This window comes from Bombus terrestris, chromosome 13 (assembly GCF_910591885.1).
Source record: "Bombus terrestris chromosome 13, iyBomTerr1.2, whole genome shotgun sequence".
Taxonomy (NCBI): domain Eukaryota; kingdom Metazoa; phylum Arthropoda; class Insecta; order Hymenoptera; family Apidae; genus Bombus; species Bombus terrestris.
In genome coordinates, this window is record NC_063281.1 from 6,203,907 (window position 1) to 6,221,262 (window position 17,356).

The window sequence follows — 17,356 nt, forward strand, 5'->3', positions numbered from 1 at the left end:
AGAAACGTAATCGCGTAGAACAGCTCGTTCGTTGCAAGGTTATTTTTTGTGAGGAACTAGATTATACGGAACTTCGTCAAGAAGCAGTGCACCGTAAATGCACCAGTGAAACGTAAGGTCGAGAGTGTGAGACGAGAAGAAAAATGATAGGACGGTCACGAGGCGTATACGAAACAAAATTGAGAAGATGTTTACTTCGCGAATTAATTTGCATGGAGGAAAATACATGTTGCTTTTTTATTAAGTAATTTTTACCTTTTGTAGAATTGTAGCTGATAAAAATTCGAGCATAATAATTTGTCAACTATTTGATTCCATTTAATGGAACTAAATGTTAAATACGAGTTTCGCTGTCTTTTTTAACGAAAATTTCACGCGAAGTTACAAAAAAGTATTACGAGAGCAGTAATTATTTTTTCTCCCTTTTCTAGAAACTTTCTAGAAATTAATTTTTCTGTTCTTAACTTACAAAATCTGTGTAACGCTTAGAATTTGATAGAACTGTCTAGTCAAAATTTCCTTACGGGAACCTCGAAAGTCACAGCTTGCGGATAAACTAAACTAACATTTTTTTTTATTTAGGTTATCGCTATTGCTTTCTTTTTTAAATAGTACAAATGCTTTAGATTTAAACTTTCGTTTGTCTGTTTTTTTACTACTGTATCAATCTTTTTGAAACTTGGACCTATCGAAGATCAAATCCTAAAGAAGACAATGGAAAGGTAAAAGAGAATATGCTTCTGACATACAGGGAATAATACTTAATTGAAAATCGATAATGGAAAACCGATTCAATACATATCTGCAACGTTTTGTATCATATCAAAATAGACGAACGAAGATTGTTTTTGGTCTGAAAGATAAAGTTTGGTGAAAAACAATGAAATGTTTAATTTCTGCTTATTGTATTGAAAAAATAGTGGGAAAAGTAGAATACAAAAATAGTCTGTAAAAGAAATGAAAGTTTCCGGTATTTAGATGGATACAGGTTGCAATGAAATTATATCAGTTTTCAGCTCACGATGTTTCGATAGGTTCTATTCTCAAGAAAATTAATTAAGTCACCCCTGAAACAGAGACTCGAAGGGAGGAAAAGCAGCGGAGACGGCAGCAAAAAAGAAATACGCAGCAATTGCATTAAATTAAATTCCAGTCCTGTCGTAAAGTATCTCTACTGTCGTATTTCCTTTGATTCCAACCAACAAAAAATATCTTTCTAGTTGTCTGTGGACTTTTGTAGAATGTTTGGAACGAGTTACGTCCAGCTATTTATGAAGCAGGCGAGTTGGAAAATCTCTTTGTACTCAAGATAATTTTTGACTGATTGCAAGTAAGAATCTTTTTGTTCGAATTACGAATGACCTGGTTTCATCTATTCCAAATATTTGATTCTATGAAAATTCATAATTAATCCATTCGCGAACTCAAATAACCGAGAGAGTGACGATCTAAAGAGATAGATATAGGAGATGAAATTACATAATTAAATCCTTCTCCTTGTGGCGACTTGAAAAAGACTTTAGTTCTTGCGTAATATAAATTTCAATCGATATTCAATCATATATTATCGATTTATTCTTAGGTACGATTAAATGGAAATTTAATTTTGAATGAATGAGAACGAAGAGGTAAAATTACGACAGCTATTACATTGATGCATATGGAATTTCGTCTTCTTTAATAAAACTTCTGTAATTATTCGTAACTTCCTGAAATATCGGAAATAATTTCCACGTGAACTAGTTTCATCATTCCACATTTATGAGAATTATCAGTTCTTACTTTTAAAATATCTCAAAACGGAACTATTAAAACTCAATGAATTTGATAAAAACCTAAATATCTCATTTACAATTCCATTTAAAGTAGAACATTTGCCAGACTTCATAATTCTGATAGTAGATCTTAGCAAATCTTGTAGCCCGTGAAAATTCCGACAGTATCAATTAGCTTTTCTTTCGTCGTCGTCTGTTCGTCCAAGATGCATAATATTCAGCTTGGATCAAGAAGCTGCCGGAATTAGGTGAAAATTGTCTGAGCTCCAGAATTAAAAAATTCTCAGAATAAATGTCTCGAAGTTGATAACTGATAAAAATTCACATATGTTCATTTGTCAACTAGTTAATTCCTTTTAGTAGGGACAAAGTTTAACGCTCCAAACTTCGTCATTCTAATATCAGAGAATATTATAAAATACGAATAAAATATTTATAATATAGTATAAATAAAATGGAAATGCTAATGGTGTCGATCAACTTTTCTTTCATTAACGTCTGTCTGTTTAGGATGCATAATTTTTGGCTCGGATCAAGAAGTTGCCGGAGTTATGAGAGCCGTTAGACGCCTCAATGTAACCGGTGCGTTTTCGTGGATCGGCAGCGATGGATGGAGCGCCAGAGGTTTAGTTAGCAATGGTAACGAGCCGGAAGTCGAAGGTACTCTATCGGTTCAACCTCAAGCCAATCCTGTCAAGGGTTTCGAAGAATACTTCCTGAATTTGACTGTCGAGAACAACCGAAGGAATCCGTGGTTTGTTGGTAAGCGAACGACTGAAACACGCGAGCTTCGTTAAACTTCGCTAATTCTAACTTCCGTGAATAACAACTCCAGGGCTGCGTGATCTATCTATCGTTCCAAACTAAACGCTCAAATGATTAACGAAACTATCTGAATGAAACAACAACAGGAGGCACCTAGTTCCAGAAAATGCTTCCTTCCAATTTTGCATCTAATTTGAAGTATAACTTCTTTCAAACTTTTATTGAAGGCTGACTGTTTCTCCTCATTTAGAGGTGTCATTCATAAGCGATTTCCTTGTGGTATAAAATGATTAGAAAAATAAAGATCAAGAGACATAAAATAATATTCTATATATATTTGGTTATGTTTCAAGAAAATGTAACTGTCTTTACCATTACTTAAATCACTGTTTTTTATCCCTTTAACTCTCCACAATACCATGGAAATAGACACACATTCGTCTGTTTATGTGTTTCACTAATTGCTTTATACTCTTGTTGCCTATAATTTTCTTTTATTGTTATATCATTATCACAAAACAATCTACTTATAGAAATCGTTAATTCTGAATCTCTTTATTTGAAAGAATGTAATCTTTTTAATGAAAGATTGTAAGCAATAGCAATCAGATTATAGACAATTAGTCTTAAGATGCCTATTACGCACGAAAGCTAATGGTTCAAGCAATAATTGATTTAGGAGAATTCAGTGTGTTCCATAGCGATTTCTTTAAAATCATGTGAAACTACAAACATACAGTAGCACCGCAAATAAGTACAAGATAAATGAGAATATATTAAGAAACATAGGGTTTCTATGAGAGAATTAGAGAAAAAGATTACAGAAAATAGAATTTATTGAAATCTTTCAATGAAGAATATAACGTATTATAGTAGAACGTGTTGCAAATGATTTTAGAATTCTGGGAAGACCATTTTCAATGTAAATACCCGAACTCATCCGTAACTCCGTACAATACGAAGTACACGAAACCCTGCACGACCAAAGAACGTTTAACGAAACAGAATACAGCGTTCGAGGATCAACTTCAATTCGTTTCCGATGCTGTCATGGCGTTCGCCTATGCCTTTCGGTAATTCAATTTTCACTGCTTCTCTTCAAACGGAACAAGTGTTACGTCTAAACTGTGGATGTGTATGCATGAATAATAAAAAAGCAAAATATAATACTAATATAATAGTATACTATATCAAATATAATATACTTCTGTTTAAGCTTCGCTTCGTTATTATTGCTTAAACATCCGCAATCTAGTTACATATTTCTCGATGAACACGTAGATTTTTATTCCACGTTCAGAGATATGCATAAAGACCTTTGCGGCGGAAAACCTGGACTTTGCGACGCGATGAAACCTACTAATGGCACGGAGCTCTTAAGGTATCTTCAGAAAGTATCCTTTGAAGGTAAGAATGCAAATGAAACTGGAAGTGTAATAAATCGTCGAAATGATAAAACCTCGTGTTCTATGGATTACTGAAAATATTTATAAAGACGTCGAATGTCGATTTCGATTTCATTGAAGGTCTAAGCGGTGACATGTTCAAATTCGACAAGAACGGAGACGGGCCAGCTCGATACAACATCATACACTTCAAACAGGTAGAACCTGGCAAGTATAAATGGGTTCGAGTCGGCAATTACCTCGAGGGTACATTAGATTTGGATATGCCCGGTAAGTAGTAAATTGGTCGTTTCGCAATCCTGTCTTTTTCTCGCGAAATTGAACAGCACCTGTGCTCTCGCTACCTACTCGCATATTCCTTGCAGAAATCCAATTTAAACTTGGACATCCTCTGCCACCGGAAAGCGTGTGTTCTCTACCCTGCGAAGTCGGCCAAGCAAAGAAATACGTCGAGGGTGAGAGATGCTGTTGGCACTGCTTCAACTGCACTCAATATCAGGTTTGTGACCTGATATTCGCTCCACAGATCGTTTCGGTTATCCTAACGCAAAATATTTTCCATTCGACGCCTGATAATTTGTTTGCGTCGAATTTTCCAATTTTGTCACCCAACAACCTGTGGAATAGAATTTCATTTTCAAAGGTGAAAAAATATTTCAACCAAGTTCGAGTTGACATTCCCTTTCATAGACGTATTTCCGTGACATACGTGGAATAGACAATGTTTTCTCGTACAGTAAACAACATGTTTAATAAAAGAATTCTTTCAGAATATTACTTTTTCTCTACAATAGTTGCATAGTGATTCTTGCAGGAATTTTTCTATAATATCAAATAAGTATCTAAGTCATATTTTTTGGCCCGCCCCTATATTACTTAAATCGCGCATTCGTTCTTCGTGGATAAAGTAATAGACAACGTACGACTTCAATGCAGCGTAGAAGATCGCCTCTTTGAATCTCTAAAAGGAACTTTCTCTTTAAGCGTTCTACCTCTCAAGCAGCCACTAAAATAAATATAGCACGGAGCTGCCTTGGGCGAATTTTTCGTAAAATTTGAATGTCTGTTAAACAGATACGACATCCAATAGACGAGAACCAATGTATTCCCTGTCGTCAAGGTACAGTACCTGACGACATGCATTCTACTTGTCGTGATATCCCCGAGGAATTCCTACGACCAGAAAGCGGATGGGCGATAGGGGCAATGTCTTTCTCTGCCACAGGGATTCTAGTGAGTAATTTTATTAAATGAGAAATAATATATTTACGAAGGAAAATATAAACGAATAGCTTACAGAGAAAATTAAAGGAAAGATAAGAACTAGGATAGCAAAGAAAAAGTTTCCGGATAAAGATCGTTTGTTCTAAAAACATTACATGTTGCAATCTATCGTATACACACGATAAAATAATCATCAGTCGACTGTTCAACTGCGTAATATGCAATTTCAACAACAGTGCATTAGACTAGTCAACAGTCTACGATAAAATGCTGCCACAAAAACCAGCTGCATTATCGATCCCGTTATTTCATTGCTCGAATTATTTTTTAAATATCAAAATGGTAGCACGAAGTTGCACATTGAGAATTAAGGTTATCTTGAAAACACATTATGTGAACGATATCTGAGCAACATCGACGTATTCATATTTTATATATTCATTCTCGAGATCCAAAGTAACGATAATCCAAAAATATTGGTCCAAATCTATTTTACTGTAAGGTATCTTTCCGCTCTTTTTATTTTTTATCAGAATAATTGGGATCTATATATTTTGCATTATAAATAAAGAAGATTTAATAGTGAAAAATATTCTCATATCTTCAAGTCAAATAAATCTAAGTCCAGACAGGCTCCTAATATCTTCTCTGTTCTATCTTACGTTTCTTTTCCTTTCTTCCTTCTCTTTTTATCACCTTTTGTATTTTCTGTTCTTTTTTCTCTTCTCGTCTCTTCTTTTCCCTTTTCACCCTTTCTTTCTTCTCTCCTCGCCTTTCTCTTCCTTTCTTGTCTTTTTCTCTTAAAATGAACTATCGCCAACGCTCTAATCATAAAATATCCATATCCATCAAATTCCTCATAACTCAAACCAACAAAGATTCAAATAAAAGCAAATGCCAATATAAAAAAACACGAACGTCTCTCTGTCGACAGATAACTTTGTGCGTCTGCGGCGTGTTTCTGAAGCACAACGATACACCAGTAGTTCGTGCATCTGGTCGCGAGCTATCATACGTCCTGCTGTCCGGCATTCTGCTTTGTTATCTCGTTACGTTCACGCTTGTTCTCAGACCGACGGACATCGTTTGTGGCATTCAAAGGTAAAGGGTTAAAGATCCTAGAACAAAGCGTAGCCCATATTTCCTTCAGCAAGAAACGACCTGCTGCCGACGAAAAAATTCAATTCCCCGTAGAAACGAGTCGGACACAGAGCCGGTAAATTGATATTAACCGGGAAACGAGAATGCATGATCGATACCTGCAAAGCTGATAAAATCGAGGGACCAAATTTCATGGGTGAAAGTGAATTAAATTCGGTTCAATTACGAAGAATCAAAAGAAGGATATAAAACACATCGGCAAATCTATTTAGAGGCGAAAGTTGCACCTGCTTCCAATTTCTTAAACGTCTTCGCGCTCGAAAAAGTTTTGTTTTATTTGTATTAAATGACATTTGTTACAATGATGATCAGGCTATTATGATCGTTTGGAAAGTATCGTTTATTCGAAATTTGATTAACATATAATTTTAACAAATGTTCGGCTTGCATCTCGACCTCGATAAATATTCTAATACACCAGCAAGGAGAGGATAATTTCCAGGAAATATTACATTCGAATAAAAATCAACTGATCAGAATAGCCTGAGCAGAGAATTCAAGCATTCTAAGCATAGAATTCAGTTTAAAAGTACTGACCTGTTTAATACAATAAATTTAACAGTGCATATAGATGAAACCGATACATACTGTATTATAATAAAATACTATGTGGTTCCATTTAGAAAAACCTCAAAAATTTCAACAAAGCACTCTCGATATTTTGTCGAAGAAAAAGAGCTTCAAAATTCTCTTGTCCACTAAGAAAAAAACAAAGAATTTTAATGTTCTTTTGCCTATTCGAGAAGAAAATAAAATTTTATCCAACGAAATTTACTATCACTCACCCCAGTAAATAATGAAATAAGATTACAGTGAATTGATCGTGTATGTATTATATCAAAAAGGAAAACTTGTACGTAAATCTACGTCACAGGAACTACTAGAGACGAAACTATCGTTTCACAGATTTGCCGCTGGTTTCTGTTTCACCGTCGTCTACGCTGCGCTTTTAACGAAGACAAATCGAATATCGAGAATCTTCAATGCGAGCAAACACAGCGCCAAGAGACCATCTTTCATATCTCCACGATCACAACTGATCATTTGTTCCGGTTTAGTCTTCGTACAAATTTTAGTTAACGGTGTCTGGATGATAATCGATCCAGCTAAAGCGATGCATCATTACCCAACCAGAGAAGACAATTTGCTCGTTTGTAACAGTTACATCGATGCCAGTTACATGATCGCCTTCGCCTATCCTATCATGTTGATCGTCGTTTGCACCGTGTACGCTGTTCTTACCAGAAAAATCCCTGAAGCTTTTAACGAGAGCAAACACATCGGTGAGTATATATACGTTTGAGCATTGCTGTGTATACTGTGTACACCTGTTCAAACCTGTAGACCAACCATTGCGTCTAACTCCTTCATAACTTTTTACTTCTGTGCGTTTCAATGAGAAGCTTGGAAAATCGAAAAAAAAAAAAACAGTGGACATTATAGTGACGCAAATATTACGGATTTCTTAGAATAAAGACATTTCTAAAAGTCTTCAAAATTTCAAATTTGTCTACCATCCATTGTGTTTAATCCTTTCACTGCTACCGAAGCACATTGAATCGCTTCAATTAAAACGTATAATTTAATAAAAAAATTTTACAATTTTTGACATGGCCACATTTTTGTAGCAGCGAATGCATCAAGCCTTTTCCATTTTGTTTCGAATCTCCATAGTGATATCAAAGTCTAACGTCTTTAAGTTCCACGGTAGAACTATGTCAACCTTTTACAAAACTCGTTAAAGCTAGACGCGCAATATTTCCCGACAGAAAATTTTATTAGCGGCGCAACCGGGTACTCTCGCAAAATTTAGATCTGAAAGGCTTTAAGACTGCAAGTTGGAATATAACTCAAGCGCGAGGGTTCAAGCGATAAGTCCGCGTCTAAAACACTGAACTTCTCTTGAATCATAAACTTCAGCCTCCCTTTGTAGAATGCTCTTGAACGCACACAGAATCTTGAGACATTAATGAGAATAGTTCACTTGGATCTATGAGAATCGTGAGACGAAACAATGTGAGTAACGTTGCTGGTTTAGAATTCTCTTTTGTGCTCAAAAACTGCTGACTGCTGACAAATAGATATTCCGTTGCATAAATAAATTTTGCATACGTATGCACAAATTTATGCGTGTTTCGTCTGCAGGTTTTACGATGTATACTACGTGTGTGATATGGCTGGCTTTCGTACCGCTGTATTTTGGAACGGGAAACAATGTCGCGTTGAGAATCACCTCGATGTCAGTCACTATAAGCTTATCCGCATCCGTAACTATAGCGTGTCTCTTCAGTCCTAAGGTAATTCAGTTGACGATTTACTGCGACAAAACTTAAGACGTATAATGAGCTGCGAACTTTAACATTACGTTACTTTCCGACAGTTGTACATCATTTTAATACGACCGGACAGGAACGTGCGTCAAAGTATGATGCCAGCTAGATACAGCACGACGAAAAGTTCTGCAGTCACCGCTACCAACGCTTCTAGCATGATAGCGCCAGTTACATTGACTGCGGCTACCTGCGACCAGAATAAAGCTGTCAAGAAACACATTGCCACTACTATAGACTGCTCGACTCAAAGCGAATGTGAGTATCCTCGACTTGAAATATTATTGAGAAATGATTTGAGAAATTGGAGAAAACCATATTTTTAGATTCTTTCATTTCTAAGAAGATTAACGCTTTCTTGTAAAAACTCAATATTCGAAGAGAACAATTTCTTCAAGAACTTAGAATTCTTTCCATGGTGTGAATTACACGTATTCTCGTGACGAGATGTTGTGGAAAACTAATTATTTGATTAATCGATTCTTCTTTCTTAAGGCTAAAGCCTCGTGCAAAGTATTCAGTAATCAACTCTGTTGTGTAAAAGTAATTTGAAATAAATTGATAAATTACACTTTGTCAAAACTCTGTAAATTTGTTATTTTTCTTTCGAGCTTCAAGCGGAGTTGAAGTTCTTTTCATGTGAAAGAAATAACAGTTACTAACTGACGATTGTTAGGCTCCTTAAACTAACAATAAGTTGATTTTCTTTAACTTTATCACGAGCGAATCACAAAATTCTTTCAAAAAAATAATTTCTTATATCATTCTGATCCGATATTCTGATATAATTCTATGTCCTTCTTTACTTTCTACAGTTACCTCCTAATAAACTTTTTGATAGACTCAATCTATTTTCTTTTTATCTAGGTCATCTATTTCACTCCAATATTGTTTTTAAAAGTTTCAATAATTCATGTACAATCTTTCTCATAATTACAGACATTTCAACAAGCACCAAACATATTTAAAAATCTACTGGTTTAAGAGAGATTACTTAAATTCAAGCAAATCCTATGTTCACATAACAATATATCACAAAATTAATAATTTTAACAAATTTTCGCTTCAACGCTAAAATCGTTTACGAAATAATTTCTCCACATGTTTTAATGTTTTTCAAGAAAATACGTTCCTTCAATTTTTTTTAGAGTATAGATCCTAATACACTACATTTCCCGAGGAAAGCATTTAATTATCAACAGAGATTTTTAATTAAACAATCGGCTGCCTGGAACAGTTTTTTAAAAACTACTAAGCTTAAAAAATTATTTTTTATAACGCGTAACGTTCATTATATATTCTCATAAACAGACCAAACTGTTCTCTACATTAAACTTAAACATTTTTATTCTTTGTGCGAATTAATTAAGATCCTAGTAACAGAAACAATCCTTGTCTACGTTTACTTTTCTTCGGGAAAAGAGAAGCTCTGGCATAATAAATTTCAAATTTTTGTTTCAAGATACTCATCATATTACATCATATCATGTATTTGCAATGATATCGCAGAAGAAATGTATCTAATTGAATCATGAAATTGTAGAATCACGACAAGGACTATTTTCGTAGAAGTGGTCAATTTTCATTCGGCTATAAATCAGAATAGAGATTATTTTGTATAATATTAATTCCATCATGCCAGTCTCGTTTCTGACTGCGTATTTGAATGTATTATTGTTTTAGCTTTATAGGGATTTTCGGAAAAATTAAAGGAGAAAATTTAAAGAAGAAAATTTAAACGGAAAATTTAAAGAAGCAAAAATACGCACGCAATATGCAAAACGATATAAGATATTCAAAATGCGATACTCGTTAAATAATATATTTAATAGACAAAGCAAATCTCCGCTTAAGTTCTATTTTTCCATATGGCTTTATAAAATTATAAATTTGTATAAATATCCGCAATCTTAATTATGAGCTTAAATTTGACAAATCTGATAACGATCGTTTTTGTTACAAATCCCTCAATTAAAAGATATACTTGTTTATAGATTACGAGCTGAAGGATCAGAAAAATGGCAAACCATCACCCCCTGTCGTTTCCCGATCGACTCAGACTACTACCAATAACGACAAAGATTCGAATGCAGTGATATCAAGCAAAGAATCGAAGGAAAGTACCACAACAACGAAACAATTGAATAACAACGCGAGAATAGGAAACGGGCCAGTAAATCAGAGTGAGGTTTCATTATAGCATCAAGTTTCCATAGAATCAGCAATTTTGCCGGCGACTTTGAAACCAATTTCAAAAAAACCCGTGGTAGTTTGAAGGGACGCAAAATGATATTAACAAATATGACGTCTCGATATTTTGTAAATACGACTGAACGTGCTTCATCATATCGATATCGATACGCATCGTACGTTAAAATTCTCTTTAAGGCTACGCTTTGAACGATGTTATGGTTGGATGAAGATGAACGTGCAAAAAATATCGTATAAATTCTGCTACCGTACGTTGGAAACGAATTATAAACGATATTGAAAATTCGTCTCGTGTATGGGCGACGCTGTTAGCGAAAAAAAAAGAAAGTATCTCAAATGGAATTGAATTATCGAGAAACAGGATAAAACATATGGAACGAAAAGATATTTGGAGAGTATTTAAGAAATTGGGAACATCGATTTTGTTAATTACCATAAATACAAGAGATCACGAAAGCGCTAGACGCAACAAATTGCACCGTGCCAGACGCATAATTATCAATCATGATCAATTGTTAAGTGGCGTTTTAAAAACTGCTCTGGTTTCTTCTGTGATCATAGCGTAATACACGTAATAATCACGTGAAATACATAAATCTATTTTGTACATACACTATCATTTCATAACGTTTGTGCACATTAACATGAACCATTTGTCGGTTAATTGAATTAATTGAAATATTGTAAATATCGTTAGTCGAATTCGTTATTGTGTATAAAAGAAGAGGAAGCAGGTTACGTATGTAGAAAATATCGTTGCCAAATACGATTACATCTAAACCATCTTCTATTAAGAATTTTTGTAAGGGAAATATTTAAAAAAAAATAAGTAAAGAAAGAAACGATAATCGTTCGAGAATATTATTCGTCGATTGTTCTGTACATAAATTTCTCTCTGTAAATATTCAATGAAATAACACACACATAGGTCATTCGAAAGGATAATTATACGATTCGAAGCTAACAGCTAACAATATCCTTAAAAAAAGAATTTCCAAGTGTGACTGTACGAACGTAGACTCTTAAATAATCGTTTCTCCTTTTTTTCGATATTTTCTCTGCAGACTATAGGAATTGCTACACGTAGAATTAGAAAAAAAAACGATGCAAAGATTGCGTATCGATCGGAAACATCGTGAAACGTTTCCTCGTAACATCTAGTCACCCTAATTTTAATCTAACGTTAACGCTTGATCTCTACATAACGAAAGAGAAAATTTAAGCAAACCAACGATGAAACATATGTTTCGTAGACACTCTAATGTACATACATACGTTAAGAACTCCTTTTCGTAGAGTCGCGGTCATACGATAAACATATCCAATTTAACTCGTGTACGTAGTTGTTTTTCGATAGCGTTAATTATTCAAGAAATAAAAGTTGTCGACTACTTCAAACAATTCGTTCTGAACCGTTTTATATAGCGTCGACCTATTCCCGCGCGTGTGTATAAAAGATTTGTAAACGTTTTGAATTTTTATAGAATCGAAAAGGGTGTTTTACGTGTCGTACTTTGGATACAAATAAGCCCAGTATCCATCGTTCGGCGCTGACCCTGTGTTTCTTTAAAAAAGCAAAATCATATTCAACAACGATGCTTGATAAGATAAAAAGTTTAACAAATAGCCGAGCGTTGGAGTTAGTTAACAATTTCATTCAATAAGGAAATTCTGGACAAATGAGAAGCGTAACCACTATATATATGATACAAATACGTGGAACGTAAATGTATTTTGACTGTTGTTCGAACGATTACATTTGATTTGAGAGTATGTAAATACATTGAAAATATGTGATTGTAGGTATATAAAGACGATACCGTTAAGTATTAAGATATGAAAACGAAAACATTAGTTCGTACGGAACCAATTTAGCCGTAATTAATTCCATAAGAGTTAAGACGAATGCAAGATTAAAATGTCACGCGTTGACGAATTTTACGATGCGATGCAATGACAATGTCGAGAAAGGAAGAAAGAGGGCTCTAAACTAGTTCGCGCGAACTATTTACGATTTAAGGATATTTTAAATACGTACGAACACTGCAGTAGAAAGACACAAATTTACATGATGTGACATTAAATTGTATGTATGTATTCGTTGAAATGATCGAAAGATAACGAGAAAGAAAAAGACTCGTCGAAATAAAATCACGATCGTGAAAATTATTTTATCCATTCATATTATCTTGTTCCTTTTGTCCCTGAATTTAGTAAAGAAAGCTTGCTAGGCACGATTTTATTCAACTTTTGATTTCCATGAGCACTGGGCCCATTCTCAACCTTGTTCGGATTAGCCAAGTTATCTGAATTCGAGCAATTTAATTCAAGTAACTAGAAACTTCGTTACTAGTATCAACCTGTTGTTTTCTTGATTTGAAATATTCTTTTATATCTCTTCACTGGACTTTGTCAATCAAGCCACTTGGTTTCGAATAATTTGAAATATTTTAACAATGTAAACGTATCATTCTCTTAGATTTTAAATATGCGTTAAAGTTTCAAGAAAAACTGAGACTCTTTAAATTATTCCTTAACTTGAAAGGAATGATAGTAATTATATTTTCAATTTTGTACTTACTTATATTGGTTCCAAAATCAAGTTTGTCTGAACTTTGTATTAAACCATATTTCACGTATAATATTTTTATTATATCTCGTTAACGTTTAACATTAACAATAACAATCACTCTCTTCAACGTAATATTCCTTTAGATATCTATTTGAAGTCAAGTTACTTGAATTCAAACGACTTGATTTCAATTAACTTGACCAATCTGAACAAGGCTTTACAATAATGACGTGTTACTTTTTAGGATCTGTTTTATTTCTCAAAAAGTACAAAAAAGTTACAGAGAAAAAGATGCGCTGTTCGTATAACGATGTGGACACAGAGAGACAGACAGATAGAATCCAAGATCGAGTTGGTGATACGCCACGAAGTTTCACCTAAGATGAACTTCTCAATTTGGCTCATCGTTCAGTTCATGGTGCCTTACCGGATTAGTAGATCCTGAAAATCCCCATTAGGCGTATCATTTGTGACTTGCACCTATTATACACATTGTTAGATTGTGTGAAAAACAGGATAAATTAAGATTTTCTACTGTTAAATAAACGCCCACTCCAGAACAGAATAAAACTTTATTCCGGTAGCATTTATTTCCAATAAGCTAGATACAAAAAGCTTATCTACGAATAATGAAAAGTGTAAAAATAGGGAAGATTCCCATAAATCAAAACGGGAAACTGATATTGATACTATTATCTATTTTAAACTCCTATTTATCGTATCCTACGCTAAGTAAATACATCTACAAAGGGAATGTATTACGAACCAAATTTATTTTAAGCCTTACGATCACTCGTAGCACACAGACGTGAAGGAAAGGCGTTAAAGGGTGCAGAGAAATAGAAAAACCTCGCTAAAATAAATTATCTTTTTATTCCATTAGCAATTACAACGTTTTGTAATTCGACTGACATTTCTTGTTCACTAAGCAACATGTCGTTCGTATACCGTTTACATCCTCCTAAACACACAACCTTCCCTTTTCTCTTACTTTTTTTAATAACAATGATCGATCCGACTAGTTACACTTCATCACCTCTCGTGACGGCTACGTTATATATCGTCTTTGTAGGGAAGAAAAAAAAAAGACAATACGAATGTTAACAGAGACGATGAAAACGATTAATACTGTATGAGACACATTTAAGCAATTCACCACGCTGAACTCTAACGTCATCCAATGATGACAATATTCTGTGTAGGCACGGATACAATAACAAATATGCAGATTCATTGCAACAGCTATCAGACTTGCCTATAAAATTTGTCAAATCCCTGTTTCGTTAACATTCACACCTTAAAACGCAAAATATAAAATCTTTGGCCTGACTAAAAGAAACTCTCGTACATGCTATACGTTTTACAAAAATTTAAAAGCTTATTCGTTATAAAAGTACCTTTGTTTTTCTTTCATATAAGAGAATGTTCGTCATTTTCTCTCATTTTTTAAGGTATCGATGTGAGGACGATCACAATCGTGTTTTTCCATGTATCATGTGACATGTGACATGGTTTCGTTCGCGATTTACATTTGTCTGCTTCGAATCGCTGACAATAGATTACTAATTCGATATTAAATTTAATTGCAAGTACGTGTTTACAACGATTTACTCAATAATGCTCGGTAAATCTCTTTGACAATAATTTTAATTTCTTAGCCACAGCTAATCTAGCGTGCAGTAAAATAGAGAATTTGCGATTTTACGATGAAGAATTCTTATACTGTTTAATAATAATGACTGAATTACTTTTCTAACACAAAGTCGCTAAATCAAAATATATTTAGTTTTGCAAGAATGTCAATGATAAAATATAAAATTTATTAATAATACCGATTCGAAACCTAAAGCCAGGTACAACGTAGAAATAAATTTATAGATTTCCTTCGTTCCGTCCCAAATATTTAAGCTACCTTATCCTCGCATCTGTTAACTCAAGTTATTACTTTAGATAGAACGAATATTAATAAATTCGTTTATATATTACCCTCTCCCACTTTCTTTCAGTTTCCTCTAACACATAATATAAACGACAATTCGGAAAAAATTTGCAACTTTAATGTAACAAAATCTTCATATAAATATCATTAAACAAACATAACAATGACTCATAGTGTCATATTTCATTACATATATTTACAAGATTCTCTTTTAAAATTAATGAAAATTCAATCCATCTAGTATCTGTATGGTATACCAAAATATGACAATGAACTTTTCCCTTTGTTCACAATGGTGCTTCTTAATTGCTTTACCATCATTGTTTATCGCAGTTTTACATAGGCTTGCAAGGGTTTTAATGCAGATTACATGTAACGTACTACAATCCTGCCATCGATACATTTTATATGATAAAAGATTACTGAATTGTCTTCCAGAACTTACCACTGCCTTTAATACCTTTGATCTTTTGTTGCTTCTTCTTTGCATCCGGTGGAGTTGACAATGCTTCTCTGCATGATTCACTTCCTGCAGATCCAGTACTGCCTCCAGACATGTCAGCTTCCTGCACACCACCACCTCCAGCTTGTGCAGCAAGTGACTTCTTTATGTTAGCAATCTAACAACAGAAAAAATAAAAATTTATCAGCACAAGCATTTGTGTTTTATCAGAGTACATGTTACTTACATCTCTCTGTATCCTTTCTTTGTGATAAGTAGCCTTTTGTTTTTCTACGTTAGCTCTTGTGACTTGTTCCTCGATACATGCTAACACTGTATCACAAGCCTGACCCCAAGCAGCTAATGTCTCAGCCACAACACCTGTATCGTCAGGCCTAACATCACGTCCTAAACCAGCGTAATCCACTTCTAACTGTGAATTTTTTTGGTCTAATTTACCATGTATTATGTCTGCATAGATCGCTTCTATTATTAAGTCCTCTAAATCTCTAACATTTTTTATATCTAATTCCTCCAATAATAGAGAATATGGTATGCATCTGGACTTTGTGGCTAATGTTACAATGGTCAGATGTTGGAGCTTTTTCTTTTGAGTGGTAGTCAATTCCAAAACCTTATCTTTATTCTCTAAATATTCTTTATAAGTCCCATAGGCAAACAAATTCAGAGTATTCCAATACTGAACATAAGGTCCATTCTCTAATTCTTTGATATTAGGCATATCTAATAACTCTCCAAATACATGTACTCCTGGTGTCTCTACCGCTTGCTTGATAAGCTCTATGGCAGCTGCTCCTTTGGCAGTTTTTGCTAACAATACAAACTGTTCCAAAGGATTGCTAGTTGACTTTTCTGTGGTAGTTCCAGCAGTCATATTGAACCTGTTGAATAAACATTAATCAATGGAATAAACCAACATGTTGGTACCTAACGAATCTCCTAAAAATAACCAAGAAAAATCCGTTACTATAACCACAGACTTATAAAGTGTCTATTTATAGATTTGTAATTCATTCAGACTTAAAAGTAACATTATATATGATAGGTTAGAAACTGCTCGACCCTCATATACTCTTCGCTCTAATATTATTACCTAGATTCAAAATCCATTTCACTAATCAAGAAAATTAAAGCAGAGCACACGTTCATTACATAAGGTGAACTTACTTTGTTTGATGTTTACAAATATCGAATGACTTTCTCTATCGGATATGCTTTCGGAAGTGAGCAAGCATGTATGTAAATACAATCGTGCAAATCGTACCACAGAAAAGGAAATGGTACTTTCACCAGATGACGATCTCTACGAACTATTGTCTTACGAAAAAGGCGAATGAAGAACGGACGACGACAAAATATTATACAGAAGAATCATTGAAAGGAGAAACTTGACCCAACATATTTCAAGAGAGAATCAATACGTTCTTTGCGAAGTTATTTCATTTTACGTGGATGTTGCCAGCACTGACAAACACTGGCTCGTGCTTGGGATAACTTCAATGTGTTATAC

The 17,356-nt window shown here is 34.2% G+C and overlaps 2 protein-coding genes across 5 annotated transcripts in view; one reads left to right on the plus strand and one right to left on the minus strand.

Moving 5' to 3' along the window:
* The window catches only part of LOC100650658, a 316,011-nt gene extending 302,970 nt beyond the window's left edge, over positions 1-13,041 (plus strand). For both annotated transcript variants that reach the window (XM_048411568.1, XM_020866089.2), the window contains 11 exons: positions 2,286-2,537; positions 3,439-3,613; positions 3,841-3,947; positions 4,067-4,216; positions 4,312-4,445; positions 5,021-5,179; positions 6,105-6,271; positions 7,238-7,614; positions 8,477-8,628; positions 8,712-8,919; positions 10,656-13,041. In XM_048411568.1, coding sequence (XP_048267525.1) covers positions 2,286-2,537; positions 3,439-3,613; positions 3,841-3,947; positions 4,067-4,216; positions 4,312-4,445; positions 5,021-5,179; positions 6,105-6,271; positions 7,238-7,614; positions 8,477-8,628; positions 8,712-8,919; positions 10,656-10,861 — 2,087 coding nt within the window. In that variant the 3' untranslated portion in view covers positions 10,862-13,041. The remainder of the gene's footprint in view (positions 1-2,285; positions 2,538-3,438; positions 3,614-3,840; positions 3,948-4,066; positions 4,217-4,311; positions 4,446-5,020; positions 5,180-6,104; positions 6,272-7,237; positions 7,615-8,476; positions 8,629-8,711; positions 8,920-10,655) is intronic.
* Positions 13,042-13,677: 636 nt separating this feature from the next.
* On the minus strand, positions 13,678-17,260 carry LOC100648452 (COP9 signalosome complex subunit 7b). Of its 3 annotated transcripts, none has more exons than XM_012315390.3 (4): positions 16,940-17,260; positions 16,073-16,727; positions 15,829-16,003; positions 13,678-13,885 (listed from the first exon to the last, which is right to left on the minus strand). In XM_012315390.3, exons 1-4 carry the CDS (start codon positions 16,993-16,995, stop codon positions 13,836-13,838), a joined length of 936 nt encoding a protein of 311 aa, XP_012170780.2. In that variant the 5' UTR covers positions 16,996-17,260; the 3' UTR covers positions 13,678-13,835. The 3 variants fall into 3 exon arrangements, with proteins under 3 accessions (XP_012170780.2, XP_012170781.2, XP_020721746.2); XM_012315391.3 differs by lacking the exon at positions 13,678-13,885 and adding an exon at positions 14,299-15,771 and having other exon boundaries at positions 15,844-16,003; XM_020866087.2 differs by lacking the exon at positions 13,678-13,885 and adding an exon at positions 14,299-15,771.
* Between the last annotated feature and the right edge of the window lie 96 nt (positions 17,261-17,356).